Here is a 16,084-nt window from a genome sequence, read left to right on the forward strand (position 1 = left end):
AAGTGTGGAAAATATACGCAAGGTAAGCAAATCACCAATAAAATATACAAATATAATACATTTATTGTATTTTATAAAATTAATACATTTTAAACCCCACTGAGCTATTTTCAGACAGTACAATAACATGTATTCGGAGTTACCTCTCAGAACGTTGCCAAAAGGGACATAGTATGAACGTTGAACTTTTTTCACACCATATGCCAGCCATCCACAAATATTAAAATAACAAAGGGTGTTCCACAAGGTTCCGTGTTGGGTCCAGTTCTGTTCTTAGATTTAAACAATCTTGGACTAAACTTAAATCACTCAGAATGAAATCTCTTTTCTGACGACACTGTCCTGCTAGTATTGGGTAAATCTCCAAACTGAAGTCAAACAATCTCCAACACGATTTCGGCTTAATTCAATATCAATTGTAATCAATAGAATTGCTCTCAAATTCCAAAAACCCAAGATCATGCTATTGTGTTCAAACACAAATCCATTCACCGATTAAGGATATCAGGAACAACATCATTGAACAAACGTAGTCCAGTACTTCAAACACTTTGGTTTACTGATTGATTCAAAACTTACATTCCAACCCCATATGGATCACACCTCAAATAAAAATCACATTAAAATAGGGGTTTTATCTCGGAAAACACATTGTTTTCCCATTCGATTGCGCCTGCGCATTGTTAATTCTATCACTTTTTAACTAATGTCGCTAACTTACAGATCGGCTACTCATACAGGTAGGAACAACATGTTCCACACTGCCCACTAGGGATTATTTGTCTGTCGTGCATATTTGTCTGTCGTGCACGAATGCGCTGTCCAACCAGGTTCCTACCTGCCCACTCCGAAGGAACGTGCTAGCTTTACTACCCGGCTTCGCCTCCGTGGCGATGTTCACACACCACACCAGTTACTCGTTTGAGGCTGAGTCGACCTAGGGGAGGCCCAGGAGCGGTTCAAACAATCGTCACCGGTGGTGGCCGTGAACGGGAATCGAACTCGGGTCGCCGGGTTCATAGCGAGAATAAGAATACATCTACATTGGGCTCTGTTCATAAAATCCTTATTGGCAAATCTGTGCTATACTGTACTCGGCTACTAATTCATTAACTTTATTGTCAAACCCAAGAACAAGAATTGGAATAGGTGACAAAGCCTTTGCCGCTGCAGCACCAACTTTTGGAACAGCCTTGTTTCCTCCCTTAACATAAATCTTCCTTAAGAAATATTCTGAAGCAGAATATTAGTGCTGCATACAAGCACATGTGTGATTTGTGACTTTGAACCTTACCCATGCATCGATAGTTAAAATTTAATGTGCAATTTTATTTAGGGTATGTGTGTTGTTTTTTGTGTTGCTGCCTTTCACAAGATTGCATTTGGTGTTGAAATTTCGGCAAGAATTGATGTATGTACACTGATGCAATTGCACTTGTATACTTTTTTTTACTGAGTAACTTGCTTAGCTTTCCGATACACGTTGTACTCCTTTCTATTTTAAAAAAATTATGTTGTAACTTTCTGACCCGCCCCTACTGGATATCTCTAAAAAAGAGCTTCTTCGCTTTTCGGATTCTTCAAGTCTAAATAAAGATTCCGAATCTGATTCTTTACCACACGACATGCGGCCGACCATTCGATCTGACTGTGGTGATCCCATTGATACTGCTGAGCGGACAGAGGCAGATTTAAGAAACTTTCACCACGAGTTCAACTGCCGCGCCGGGAGATGGAATTGACCCGATGACCTCTGGATGCCAGGTTCTTCTGCGGTCATTTATGTCTGAAATTATGTGCTGCGTCGCGTTACAAATTACATTATTACAGCTCCCACTAATGACAGTACCAAATGGCAATGGCATTACATGTGTAATAAAAAGGACTCAGACACTTCTTGCTGACTCCGTGTCCTTTATTTGGGGTTCGCGTTCTCCTTCCCACACGGCACTCCTCCTGAGACTCTCTCCCTGGCAGCCCCACATCTGCCTTCGCTCCCGTAGCCTTCCACGCTCCTGCAGCTCCGCTGCAGGCTCTTGGTACAGCCCTCTGGCTGCTTCCCCAGCAGCTCCATCGCTGCTCCCTGTTCCTCCGTGCGTGGCGATCTCGCCACCTCCCAATGTCAGCCCTTCGTGGCCTCTATGGCTATCTCGCCATTTCCTACCTCATTCCTCCACTCTCTCTTCCACCCCGCTGGCTGGCGCCGTCATGAGCCCCTCAGCCACCAGGCTGAGGCACGGCGACCACCCAACGTGTTCACCACCCTTCACTCCCCCGACTCCCCCAGATAGCTTCCTGTCTCCCCGCTATAACTTCTCCCCCACGTCACCCTGACTCCTCCCTCTCGGATCGTCATATCCGCCCCGCCCATTTACGCCCGCATTACACTACCCTCCCCCGTAGAGAAAATCCCAGCCGTCCTCGGCTGAAACAGAACAAAATAATGCGGGCGAAGGCATCACAATCAGGAGTCCCCCAGACACAACGGAGATTATAACAACAACAACACAAGCAACGAAAGGGGAGGTATCAGGAACTGGAACAGAACACCGGCCTGTCCTCCGCGCAACATCAACAAGAATAAGAATGGCACAATGAACAAAAATGGCAACTGACACGCAAGAACGGCCAACGCGCACAACCCAGAAATGTGATGTTTTAGTGCGTGTCCATGTTGCAGTTCCATCCGCTCGGCTCAAGTCCAACGTCAAAGAGCAAGTGGTAGAGCAGAACGACGAACGGCGCTCAATTGCTCCTTCAAGTCCTCATCCAGCTAGCACACCAGGTAACACCCAGTGCGACGGGAGCTGAAGAATCTGTGACGAGAAGGAGAATCCAATCCCCTGAGGCACAGCACAACAACGCACATCCGCATGTCGTACACGACAGCCACCCGGCCTCAGGGTAGTGGAGATGATGTAAATCCAGCCCGCTTAAAAAAAACTCCCCATAAATACCCAAAATAACGCAATGGATGCCCCAGTATTTACATTTTAACAACAATATTATTTACACGTGACAACAACAACAACAAAATTTCCTGCTCTTACCCACCAGCAGTCCTCCCTTGAGGACCAGCAGACATCGCACGTACACAGCATGTACCCACGGTCACTCTCAGCAACCCAACAAAACGCCTAATCGCACACCCTCGCGTGGAGAGAGCCACGCTCCCCAGCGGTAACGTTTAACTCGCCCTAACCCCCACCGTGGTCGTCAACCCACAGCAACATCCACTGACCATACTCTCAGCTAGTGCAATTTCGGGGATGAGCAGCAACTCGGCCACGCTCATCCCTTACTATCCCATCAGAGATGGACACACACCAGCTTCGTATAGTCCGATGCTTTATAGCCCAGGGAAGGTTCATCCCCCGGCAATGCCAGACCCCATGGACTCCCCCCACGGGGCAATGTTCTCTTATAGAGACAATAACACCCTAACCCAGATCCCGTGAGCCCCCGGCACACCAGGTTCAGTCTGCCACCGCACAACTGAACCATGACTCCCCGAGCCATATGAGCACATGGCCCATTAGTTTAAGACATACCACGGAGGTTTTGCCTCCGGGCTGTCAGGTCAGCCATCAGCCATAGCCCGATGTGACCACAACTCGTGCATCACCCAATCAACAATGGCAGGCATAACAGATGGAATATTTGCCCCACCCCGGTTTTTCCCGCGCGCTCAAAATGGCGTCCCCCTTCGCCCAGCGCGTTCGCGCAATATCTCGCGCGCACTCAAAATGGCGGCCCTTTCCGCAAAGCGCATCGTCGCCATACCCCGCGTGCGCGCAAAATGGCGGCCCAACGTGCGAACACGTGGCCAGTTTTCTCCATTCGTGCACCCCAGCTTCCCTTAGCTGGGGTCACAAGACGCATCTCCCGTCACATTATAACAACCCCACCAACGATAGACGCACAGCCCCAGCTTGCTGCGCACAGCTGTCATATCGTGGAATTTTTAACCAATATTTTACCAACCACATTAGTTACACAACCCAACTCGCCAAGCAACTCGTGGCTGCATGCGATCAACCGAATACGCGACGCCACTTGGCGCCAATTTACGGTCCCATTAGCATTAACCTTTGAGACACCCACAACGGCGTCATCACGCACCCTCAAAGCGCGCTCTCTCTCTCAAAAAGCGCAATTACCCATAATATACACGAAATCTCGTGTGCACAACACCAATACAACCGAATTTTAGGGTCCCCCTCTATAATATACACGCAATCTCGTGTGCACAACACCAATACAACCGAATTTTAGGGTCCCCCTCTATAATATACACGCAATCTCGTGTGCACAACAACCATACAACCAATTATTTGGGGCCCCCTCGAATTTGTTACCAATTTCCAACAGGTACGCACAATATAATAACAATCCCAATTCCAATAATCAACCACTGCATCGCACCCCATAACCATACAGAACGGTATAACAGCACATGCAATCAGCATATCGCGATCACACGCGCACATTTAAGCACAATAGCAAGCAGATCTGCAGGCAACCAACACACCATTAATCCTGTCGTAACTTTGCAGCAACAACACAATTATTCTCTCTCTTGCAACAATCGCATCTCACACAGCACCTCGCAGCACAATACACCAAAAAAATATATATTTTTTTTTCCCAATTAAGCCCATCGCACAAGGTAACCCACAATATACAGCGCAAGATACCCGACGCTCCCAAGTTAATAATTAACTTCACCATCAAGATAACAACTCCACGCAGCAGCCCACACACACAATTTGACACTCAGCAACTACAGCAGACTCTCCGTCCATTCTCAACACACGCACACACTTATATTGACACCAAGCAACAAGCAGATAGCGCGTTCATCGTTATTACACACACATACACACAGTCCGAACCGCGCTCCGCACAATCGAGTCATAAGAGAAACCCAAAATAGCCCCCCGGCCCTCGAAAGATGAGTGAGGTGTGTGTTAAGGCCGGGTGCGTATCGTTATGACTCGCCCGGGGCTGCAGCAAGAAGAGGACGGCAGGGTGGCAACTTGAGACGCCTCGCAGAACTCGTTCGGCGACTTGACGGCTCCGTTGTCACGCACCCGAACCAGGACGGGAAGCTCCCGCCCCAGCAGCTGCAGCATCGGCGTCTTCTCCTCGCAGCACCCCCTCGAAAAACAGCAGCTCACAGCAGGCTGCTCACCCCGCGGCACCTCCAGATGGCAGCGCAAGGCTGCCTCTCCGCCGCGATGTTGAAGATGGCGGCGTCCTCCCGCCGCGGTGAAGACAAGATGGCGGCTTCCCGCCGTTTCTCCCCTGCCACGCCCAAGATGGCGTCTTCGTGCCACGTGGCAATGGCGCTGGCAGCGCAGGAAAGGCAGAGGCCTGCGGATCACCACCGGGCCTCCCCGACGTCGTCCTCGGCGTGGTGAACTCACACAGTCGCGCCAGCACGATTTTCAAGGTCCCCATCTGCATCACCATCTGTCTCCATCGTAAGTTGGCATCCTTCGGCACAGACAGGTCCACCGACGCGGCGACACCTTGCTCACCCGGACCCGTACTCGTTCCAGAACGGATCTCCTCTTCCATCGCAGGCAGGTCCACTGTCTGAGGAAGGTCGTCGTCGTCGGATGATGTAGCAGGAATATTTTTTTTATTTTTTTTTCTTCTTTCTCTCAGGTGTTTTGAGATGCCGTTTCACTTCTGACTCCAGTGTAATAAAAAGGACTCAGACACTTCTTGCTGACTCCGTGTCCTTTATTTGGGGTTCGCGTTCTCCTTCCCACACGGCACTCCTCCTGAGACTCTCTCCCTGGCAGCCCCACATCTGCCTTCGCTCCCGTAGCCTTCCACGCTCCTGCAGCTCCGCTGCAGGCTCTTGGTACAGCCCTCTGGCTGCTCCCCCAGCAGCTCCATCGCTGCTCCCTGTTCCTCCGTGCGTGGCGATCTCGCCACCTCCCAATGTCAGCCCTTCGTGGCCTCTATGGCTATCTCGCCATTTCCTACCTCATTCCTCCACTCTCTCTTCCACCCCGCTGGCTGGCGCCGTCATGAGCCCCTCAGCCACCAGGCTGAGGCACGGCGACCACCCAACGTGTTCACCACCCTTCACTCCCCCGACTCCCCCAGATAGCTTCCTGTCTCCCCGCTATAACTTCTCCCCCACGTCACCCTGACTCCTCCCTCTCGGATCGTCATATCCGCCCCGCCCATTTACGCCCGCATTACACATGTGTAGACAGCCCATTGTCAATCCACTGCTGGATGAAGGCATCCCTAGGCCATGCGAGTCGTGAGGGCTATTTGACCATACTTCACCATGCCGGTCAGCCCGGGACAGTCAAGGCCAGGAGAATAAACGCGGAAGTATAGAAGCAGAAGACTACGTTATAAATGCGATACTATATAGTTTTGGTTGGTCGATCAGCAGCAGGTTGTTGGCGTATGGTGGGGTAAAGTGTGGGTATTCTCCCACCTCTTCCAACACGTCTGGCAAGCGTGGAAGATTGGGCTGAATGCCCTCTAGAGGAGTTCGCAAAGGGCTCCCTCCATTGGACGCCATTCCACCAGCAGTGGTGTGAGTGAGCAATTGCAGGGCGGCGCCTTTGTCCCACTTTAAAGAGGGTGGCCAAAAAGCCAGGACACAGGGTTATTTAATGTATTTTAACGCTGGCATAAAACATTGAATTGCTTCTTTTTTTAAGGTAATATTCTATTCACATCTATTTTTCTTCCTCTTCCTGTGAGTCACCTCAAATCCATCTTTTACAAAACTCAACCAAGAAACTGAATGAATTGAAGCAAAACATAATTTATGAACGTTTAAAGATTACATCTGTAATCTTAAAACAACTCCTACATTAATTTAAAAAAATAATTCACGCATGCATTAATGGAAGTCAGTTTTAACATTTGTTGAAATAAATTGAACCACCCTATGTGATTTGTTAAAATAATTGTAACCCAATGTGCCCTAACTTTTGGGCCAACGTGCATGTCACGCGATCCCATGCGTATTTCTGCAACCACAATACAAACGCATTGATACTGGTAGGAACGAAGTGGACCAGACCACCAATAGATTAATGTGTCCGTCCGTCCGTCCGTCCGTCCGACTGTCCGTCCGTCCGTCCGACCGTCCGTCCGTCCGTCCGACTGTCCGTCCGTCCGTCCGTCCCTCCGTGTATCAACATCGCCCCCTACTGCAAACACTTGGCATGACCCTACAAAAACCTTTAGACTCAGTGACGCTATCCTGGTAGCAACATCGCCCCCTACTGCAAACACTTGGCATGACACGTGTAACATTCCCTTATTCCCTGAGATAGCTTTTGATTAAAACCTTGAAATTAAATAAAGTGCGCGCGTTTCGTTAACATTAACGTGAGTAGCCGCGTGTAAGAGTTACATTTTAACGAGACGCGCGCAACTATAATGTTACTGAGGCCTAGTCCGTTAGCGCCTCGTATACAGCCTTAGGCTTTTGCGTGGAAAGGTATATTAAGCGTTTATTTTAATATGTTTATAAAACATTAATTGCACTTTTAACATTAACGTGAGTAGCCGCGTGTAAGAGTTACATTTTAACGAGACGCGCGCACTATAATGAGTGGTTTATTAACTTTATTTGTCACTTTTAAGTTACTGAGGCCTAGTCCGTTAGCGCCTCGTATACAGCCTTAGGCCTTTGCGTGGCAAGGTATATTAAGCGTTTATTTTAATTTGTTTATAAAAAATAAATTGCACTTTTAACATTAACGCGAGTAGCCGCGTGTAAGAGTTACATTTTAACGACAGGCGCGCGCTATAATCAGTAGTTTATAAACTGTATTAGTCACTTTAAAGTTACTGAGGCCTAGTCCGTAAGCGCCTCGTATACAGCCTTAGGCTTTTGCGTGGCAAGGTATATTAAGCGTTTATTTTAATATGTTTATAAAAAATAAATTGCACTTTTAACATTAACGCGAGTAGCCGCGTGTAAGAGTTACATTTTAACGACAGGCGCGCGCTATAATCAGTAGTTTATAAACTGTATTAGTCACTTTAAAGTTACTGAAGCCTAGTCATTCAGCGCCTCGTATACAGCCTTAGGCCTTTGCGTGGCAAGGTATATTAAGCGTTTATTTTAATGTTTATAAAAAGTTAATTGCACTTTTAACATTAACGTGAGTAGCCGCGTGTAAGAATTACATTTTAACGAGACGCGCGCACTATAATGAGTGGTTTATTAACTTTATTTGTCACTTTTAAGTTACTGAGGCCTAGTCCGTTAGCGCCTCGTATACAGCCTTAGGCCTTTGCGTGGCAAGGTATATTAAGCGTTTATTTTAATTTGTTTATAAAAAAATAAATTGCACTTTTAACATTAACGCGAGTAGCCGCGTGTAAGAGTTACATTTTAACGACAGGCGCGCGCTATAATCAGTAGTTTATAAACTGTATTAGTCACTTGAAAGTTACTGAGGCCTAGTCCGTAAGCGCCTCGTATACAGCCTTAGGCTTTTGCGTGGCAAGGTATATTAAGCGTTTATTTTAATATGTTTATAAAACATAAATTGCACTTTTAACATTAACGCGAGTAGCCGCGTGTAAGAGTTACATTTTAACGACAGGCGCGCGCTATAATCAGTAGTTTATAAACTGTATTAGTCACTTTAAAGTTACTGAGGCCTAGTCATTCAGCGCCTCGTATACAGCCTTAGGCCTTTGCGTGGCAAGGTATATTAAGCGTTTATTTTAATGTTTATAAAAAGTTAATTGCACTTTTAACATTAACGTGAGTAGCCGCGTGTAAGAGTTACATTTTAACGAGACGCGCGCACTATAATGAGTGGTTTATTAACTTTATTTGTCACTTTTAAGTTACTGAGGCCTAGTCCGTTAGCGCCTCGTATACAGCCTTTAGGCCTTTGCGTGGCAAGGTATATTAAGCGTTTATTTTAATTTGTTTATAAAAAAATAAATTGCACTTTTAACATTAACGCGAGTAGCCGCGTGTAAGAGTTACATTTTAACGACAGGCGCGCGCTATAATCAGTAGTTTATAAACTGTATTAGTCACTTGAAAGTTACTGAGGCCTAGTTAAAATAATAAAAATAAAACATTGTGAGAATTATTTTATTATGTTTTATTTTTATTATTTGATTACTTCCCTTCTCCGTGACTTTACCGAAAGAACCAAGAAGACGCATCATATTGTTGTGGATTCGCTCTCCAGCACACCGGTGTTGCTGTACGACTCACGAATTGGCCACGTTCTGGTCACGCTGTGTCGGGTGGTGGCGGGTTTAACGACACATTTACGCTATCTAACCCCCCCCCCCCCCCCCAAATAAAAAAAACTACATTATGGATGATATTGGTCGCGAAAGCCTACTACGTGTTAAACTAATACTGGTAGGAACGAAGTGGACCAGACCACCAATAGATTAGTGTGTCCGTCGGTCCGTCCGTGGGAGGGGTGGTGTTGAGGGTGGTGTTGGAAATGAAAGACTACGAGTCTTTAAATCTCACAGCGTTTCTTGTCAAAACAAACACATTTAATTAACGTTACACTAGAATACAGTATTTTTTTCTTTAACTCCTCTATACCCGGTCGATATCTCTGTACCGGTACTAAGTATTATTCCTACCAGCCCACCCCGCAGGGTCCTGTTAATTTGGTAAGAAAGTTGGTGGGGTTTTCTACGGTGTGCTCCGAATGTTTGCATAAGAGTCCTTCCAGTCAAATGAGCACGTTTATATAATACTCTTAGTTCTTTCGGTAAAGTCACGTAGGTAAAAATGAAATTAAAATTAATAAAAAAAATAAAACAATAAAAATCACGACGTTTCGGAGGCAACACAAGCTTCCGTCTTCAGGTGAAACCATCACAGAACAAGTAAACCCGTAAAAACAAAGTTTTTCACTCTAAATCCTTTATATGCGTGGCGGCTAGAGTCCTCTCGTCCTCTGGCTTGAGATGGCTGCCACCTATGGGTCAGATGATTGTCTGCCACCATTAAGCAATTGGTAATTAAATATTTAATTTGTTTTCCATAAACAGTGTAAAATTTTGGATTTTTTTTCACGAACTTAATTGTCACACACAACGAGTCTGTGTGGAAAATGTCAGCTCGATTGGATCACGGGAAGTGGGTTAAAAAACGAGCGAAAGCTTTGCACGGTCCTAAGCAAGCAAGCGAACTTAATATAAAGGATTGAAAAATATATTCGCCTGTGGAGGACGCGCGGATCGATCCCGCGACCTTTGCCATGGGAAGCGAGGGCGCTACCAACTGCGCTACTCCGCCATGGCCTGTGGAGGGGTTACGCTCTGGGCTCTTACACTGTGACGTTCAGCCAAAGCCATGAATGAGTTCTATTTGAATATATGTAAAATAAAAAAATTTGCATAAAAAGTGTAAAATTTTGGGATTTTTTTTCACGAACATTAATTGTCTCGCACAACGAGTCTGTGTGGAAAATGTCAGCTCGATTGGGTCACGGGAAGGGGGTTAAAAAACGACCGAAAGATTTGCACGGTCGTAAGCAAGCAAGCACGCAAGCAAGCACGCAAGCAAGCAAGCGAACTTAATATAAAGGATTTTAAAATATCTGTACCTTATATAGTGGTTAAGGGGGGAAGAGCCAGGAAGGGCAGTGGGGGAGGAGGAGTTGTGAAGTGGTCAATTACTGCTTTTGTTATACTGCTGGGTGGGTAAATGAATTAGATACGATTAAGCCGCTCTTGGTTTTGCTGTTTGTGCGCAAGTCACTGTGGGATGAATGGACTCGTGGTCAGGGACGTGTTGCGCAAGTAACTGTGGATGTACATAATAGAAAAGGAGCGGAAATGCCCATGTTTATACCAGTGTGGGCTGACAAAGAGTACTGTTACACGTTAGGGATGTTAACACTCGGTGAAGTAAAATAGTGCCTGTCAGATAAGATGGTTCAAAAATGTGTAATTAAATCTTTTTTGCATGGTTGATAACATCTTTCCAATGATTACTAAGTTTGTACCCATCATCACGGTTGAAATAATGTCTGTGTTTGTATATCTGAATGGCTTCGTGTACAAACCTTTGATGGTAGCCAGAAGGCTTGCAGAGCACCTTAGTCTCGGAGAAAACAACCTCATGAGAGCCCACCGAGTTGTAGCAATGATCGGCAACGGCGGACGACTCAATTTTGCCGTGTTTCAAATCTGACTTGTGCTCGCGGACACGATCAGAGACATGACGTTTCGTTTCCCCAATGTAACAGTCACCACAGCTGCAACGTTTATATAACTTCATTATATACACTTACAGTACACGCAAAATAGTTTTAAGAACTACTGAAACCCTGCCTGGGTAGGAACACTTTGGTTAGCGCTCCAGCAATCAATCAATCGATCGGAGTCCAGACGCTGGTCAGGACTCCGTTTCATGCATGATCCCTCAGGTTGAAAATGAGTTTTGTGGGACATTGACATTACAGGACAGTCGCCACATTTTAGAAGAAGACACACCGGCTGTCCGATTGTACGTTTATCGTGGATATCTGGTGACGGCCTGGAGGCCTTCAGCAGTGAATAGACCTTAGATCACGGAGTTGACAACTAAAATTTTGACTTTTTTTGACTCGTTGAAAATGGTCTTCGTTTATGGATTCCAGCCCATTTACTGTTTTCCCCAACCAACATCTTATAACCTTGCTCAACTGAATAAACATCAACTCATATCTACCTCAGTACAATACATCTATCAGAGTGCTGTGTGTTGTTGGTCGATAAACACACGAGCCTTTGGGCCTGTGTTCAGCAACGCGTAAAAAAAGAGTTCATCTGACACTCATTCCACACAATGACCAAACACATCAAAGGCAAAATCTCGGTAGCTAAAGGAAACAGCCATTACATAATATCCTTGACTTACCAGTTGTTTCGCCCAGGAAGACGCGAACGCCTTTATTCCATTGGCGATCTTCACCCGAGCGTTTAAGTCCAGCGTGACACGTTCATCCAGAGGGGCTGTGGATGATGCCGGTGATCACCGTCTCACAATGTGGTTCAGCTGCTCCGCTGAAAGAGCGCCAGCGCATCTTCGCCTCTTGCTGAGGCCAATCAGCACGCGGCGTTAATTCGCGAATTCGAGGAATCTGGCCGCGCTGGTTTGGGCGAGTCAAGCTGCCACCGAGGGCAAGGATGTTTGCGAGCTGCAAGTCGAAGAGGAAGACATTCCACGAGACGTGTTTGGTGACTAAATACCTGCTTGGCGAGTCAGACTCGAGCTCAACTGGTCATTGTTATTCTTATTATGACGCTTACGCAAGAAAATCTCCCCGAGTCTAAACAATTTTTTGTAAGGTAATCACAATTTCGTAATTTGCAGGCAATTTTATGCTTTAGGATGTATAGCTAACACCAGTTCGATTTTATATATTGGGGGTTTTATGTGCGATGTGTAGATATCGCCACTGGGGAGACAAAGGCGGTCGGTCGTGGTGCTGGCCACCCACCCCTCGTGTGCCGTTCCAGCCTTGGTAGGTGCTCACTAACAGCACTTGCCCCAATAGCCTGTTTAGTCTAGACGCGGGATATTTGTCTCTTTTTAGCTGTGGGAGGGAACTGGGATAACGCGGAGGAAACCCATGCAAAAGAAGGGAGCCCAATATCCGGAGCGGATGGGAATCGCACCCAAATCAGTTTAGCTGTGTTACTACCACCACGCTTCCGTCATGAATTAAGTGCGCAATTTTCCTCCTTAATAAATCTGCCAGTCCACAAACAAAATCCTTGTTTACACATCCACCAACCACACAGCCTCTGGAAGTGCATCATTTCAGCAGCATTGTTCCAGCTCAAGCAGTCCCTGGATCGGTTTCGACTTTCAGTCTCTTTTCAGCAGGGTCAGGCTCGCTTAAAACCAATTTTGGTGCAATGCCAGATGTGTATAGAACAGTCCAGATGTTTTGTGACCCCTTATTTAATTATGTAAAACGTAAAACATTTTAAAGGAAGGTTTATTTAAAACAGAAATGAATATGCAAGAAATTGGGGGTCACAAGACATCTGGACCACCATGCATAGACAAAGGCCCTCTTTGTTCGATATTTGTCTGATTTCGGCGCAAAATCATATTATACATAACGACGCTGATGATATCTCTGTCATTGAGTTCATATCCTGGCCAGGGTTCACTCGGCCTCATCAATACGCATACATCGGTGCCATCAGTAAATCGAGCGAACGGCCTGGCGGCCCTGGTGTTATCTGCGACACTTTTGTGAAAAGTCAGATTTTGTCTCAAGCTTAAACTGTTCTAAACCCTTGCTCTTTATTTACATATAGAGTACAGGACATGTAAATCCCTAGACACCCTGCAAACGAGATGTTCCATATCAAGTGGTTCGTCCACGTGATATATTTCACAAATAAAAGAAACATTTACAATCCCCTACTGGATGAGGGCGGGTCTTGAGGATTATTTGAGTAAACAGTGCTTCACCACGCTGGTCAGCAGTGAGGGTTGGTGAAGGCTGGGGAGCACACACGTGGGAGCATAGCGGTACAGCACAATGTGTTTGCTGCACTGCCCTCTGCTGAGCAACACGGAAGCCCCGCAGCCGCCTCTGGAAAACGCCACGTGGCGTGCGTGGTCATACGTCCAACCAAGCACGATGCGAGCCCGGCACATGCTTAGCTTCTGAGATCGGGCGCATTCCGAATGATTGTCATACTTTTTCTCAGTGTGTGCATTGTGGAATCGGGCAGTCATCATGTGCAATTATTAAATATTGTAGTAATGACCTTTCCATTGGTTCCTGCCAAAGTAATGTGGAATTTCCACCGCAGAGCTAGCGGATGTGAGCACTACCTGAACATCTTGTTTTTAAGATGGGTTATATATACAAAACTGCCGTTAACTTAATGGCGGTGGCGTCGCCACGGCGCTTGTGCCACACTGAGGCCACGTTCAGTGTCGGAAGCCCGCTGGCGTGTCACAGAACAGACCAAGGTGCCATCGGTTGAGTGACTGGGATGGCTGACATATGCACCAACTGTGCCATCTCTCTTCGCTTTAGGCGCCCCGCTCGTTGTTGTGAGCGTCGGTCTGGTAACCCCTCACGCCATCACTAATTCATAGCAGTTACCACGGTCGAAACACCCAAGAATATCACAGATTCCCAGTAAACATGCAACGTCGGGCCAACGTTGGCCCAACGTTCCATATTAATAGACTTCTTGGTCGAGACAACCGACGGAGTGGCAGCCAAAGGAGGGAAACACGTCCGAGAGGTCATCCACGGAAGAGAGATTCAAATCGGGCGCATGTGCAGCCAAATTGGATCGTTCCTTCGCAAGACTTGTAAGGTTTGGAGACGGTTTGGGAGGTGCAGCAGTGGATAAATAATGGCTGATGGGAAATTAAATCGACTATTTCCTCCTCCAATACAGCACCGACACATGGTACATATCATACACGACACAGAAGAATGTTTGACAGCCTTCTGGCCCTGGTTTGAAATCCCTCTTCTGGAAGTGTCAGGCTGATAACGATTCCCTCGCGATTTCACGTTCGTATACTATATTTTTTGCACGAATCGATTCCAGAAACAAATTTTGTTTATGCCGTGCAAGTAAGGCATCTATACTGTACCGTCTGCAGGATTAACCAATCGCAAATAAATGATATAAAACCACCTGGAAATAATCGTTGGACACTGACCGAACCATTTGATGAAAATGGACTAATCGATTGCACAATGTGTTGAGTCGAGGAATCGTACCACGCTCCCGAACGTCTCCTGTCCGGATCTCTGTTTGTGCTCCCTACAGCACCTGGGGGGGTTGGAGGGGGAGGGGCTCAATTTCCCCGTTCATTGGTAAAGCCGGCGGCAGTGGACCAATCGGCGAGGCGCGTACACGCGCTTGTTCGACCAATCGGCGCGCGCCTCTTCGCGCATGCGCTGTGGGGAAAGTGAAGCCACCGTGGTTTCTGGGACAAGGCCGCGCAAGCTCCGCCAAGATGTCGATGTCCCTGAGCTCCAACACCTACAACCGGCAGAACTGGGAGGACGCGGTAGGAGCGCGGGGGACGCGATAGTTAGCGCGCCGCGTGGTCGCGTTGCGCGCCGCGTGGTCGCGTTGCGCGCCCGGCGCGTTCCTCCGCAGCGCGGCGTTGCGTGGTGGATGGGGTGGGTTGGGGCCTAAGTCGCAAACCGACGCCCGGCTCGCCTAGATTGCGTGCGCCGGCCACTGAGCGTGTCCACGTTTGTTAAAGGTGCTGCCCTGCAGCTGCTCGCTCGCACCGCTGCTGGCGGGAGGACCTCCACGAGAGGTGGTGTTTGGTCTACTCTTCCACGTTGACCAGACGTGTTGGAAAGGAGCGGGCGTAAACCCACACTTTACCCCACCACTCGCGGCCTGCCATTCGACTTGGCTGGCGCGTCCATTCTCTGCTGCCGGCAGAAGCGAGCGCGTTATCTCCCGGCTGGTATCGCACCGATGCTGCGTCTCTCCTCGCAGTGTTCCAACTCACGTGAAGTCTGCCGCCCCCTGGGAACTCTTCCTCCACTCGTTGCTCTCTCCGTGAGCCATCTCTACGTGATGATTCTAATTCGCTTTCCGCAAATTAATAATTCCAAGAGTCCTGTGGAGGTGAAGTCTGTCACGGCCACAATAATTTGGAACTTCATCCACTGGTTTTGAACATTCAGCAGTAGACCCACTTTCCCTTTTGGTCGTTTTAGCAGCCACACGTTTTGAGTTGCAGCAGTTGATGCCCTACAATTAGTTCGGTTGGCTACGTACGGTGCGAAAGAAGTTCAACAACACTATTGAGACTGGCCTCCAGTATTCTTTTCGTTCGCTTGTTTATCCAGAAAAGCCTCGGTGAGTCTCAAGACTATTTTCAGGACGGTCCTACTAGGATTTTGCAATTCGGAGTGATGACGAGCTGTGTGTAAATCATGAACCCTCGTTTCCATGGACAGGTAACGCGAGTAAAAAAAAAGTGTCGTTCCCATTATCCGAATTACCCACATTACCACACGAGTTGGGCATCTCTATCCCAGAAATCATGACCAACTACTTAACCACAAATGCTTGCGATTCAAAGGTC

At 47.2% G+C, this 16,084-nt stretch overlaps 2 protein-coding genes across 2 annotated transcripts in view; one reads left to right on the top strand and one right to left on the bottom strand.

Annotated features, from left to right (window-relative positions):
- The window catches only part of LOC133354557 (mucin-19-like), a 246,981-nt gene extending 234,931 nt beyond the window's left edge, over nt 1-12,050 (bottom strand). The window contains exon 1 of the mRNA XM_061571483.1: nt 11,897-12,050. The gene's annotated coding sequence lies outside the window, so the exon portion shown is untranslated. The remainder of the gene's footprint in view (nt 1-11,896) is intronic.
- Nucleotides 12,051-14,922: 2,872 nt separating this feature from the next.
- Nucleotides 14,923-16,084, top strand: part of RBM22 (RNA binding motif protein 22) — a 41,681-nt gene continuing 40,519 nt past the window's right edge. Inside the window, 1 exon segment of the mRNA XM_061571237.1 lies at nt 14,923-15,043. Within this exon segment, the coding sequence (XP_061427221.1) occupies nt 14,990-15,043 (54 nt within the window). The 5' untranslated portion in view covers nt 14,923-14,989.

The sequence above is a fragment of the Lethenteron reissneri genome, chromosome 47, assembly GCF_015708825.2.
Source record: "Lethenteron reissneri isolate LAM-NWPU_2019-01 chromosome 47, ASM1570882v1, whole genome shotgun sequence".
NCBI lineage: Eukaryota > Metazoa > Chordata > Hyperoartia > Petromyzontiformes > Petromyzontidae > Lethenteron > Lethenteron reissneri.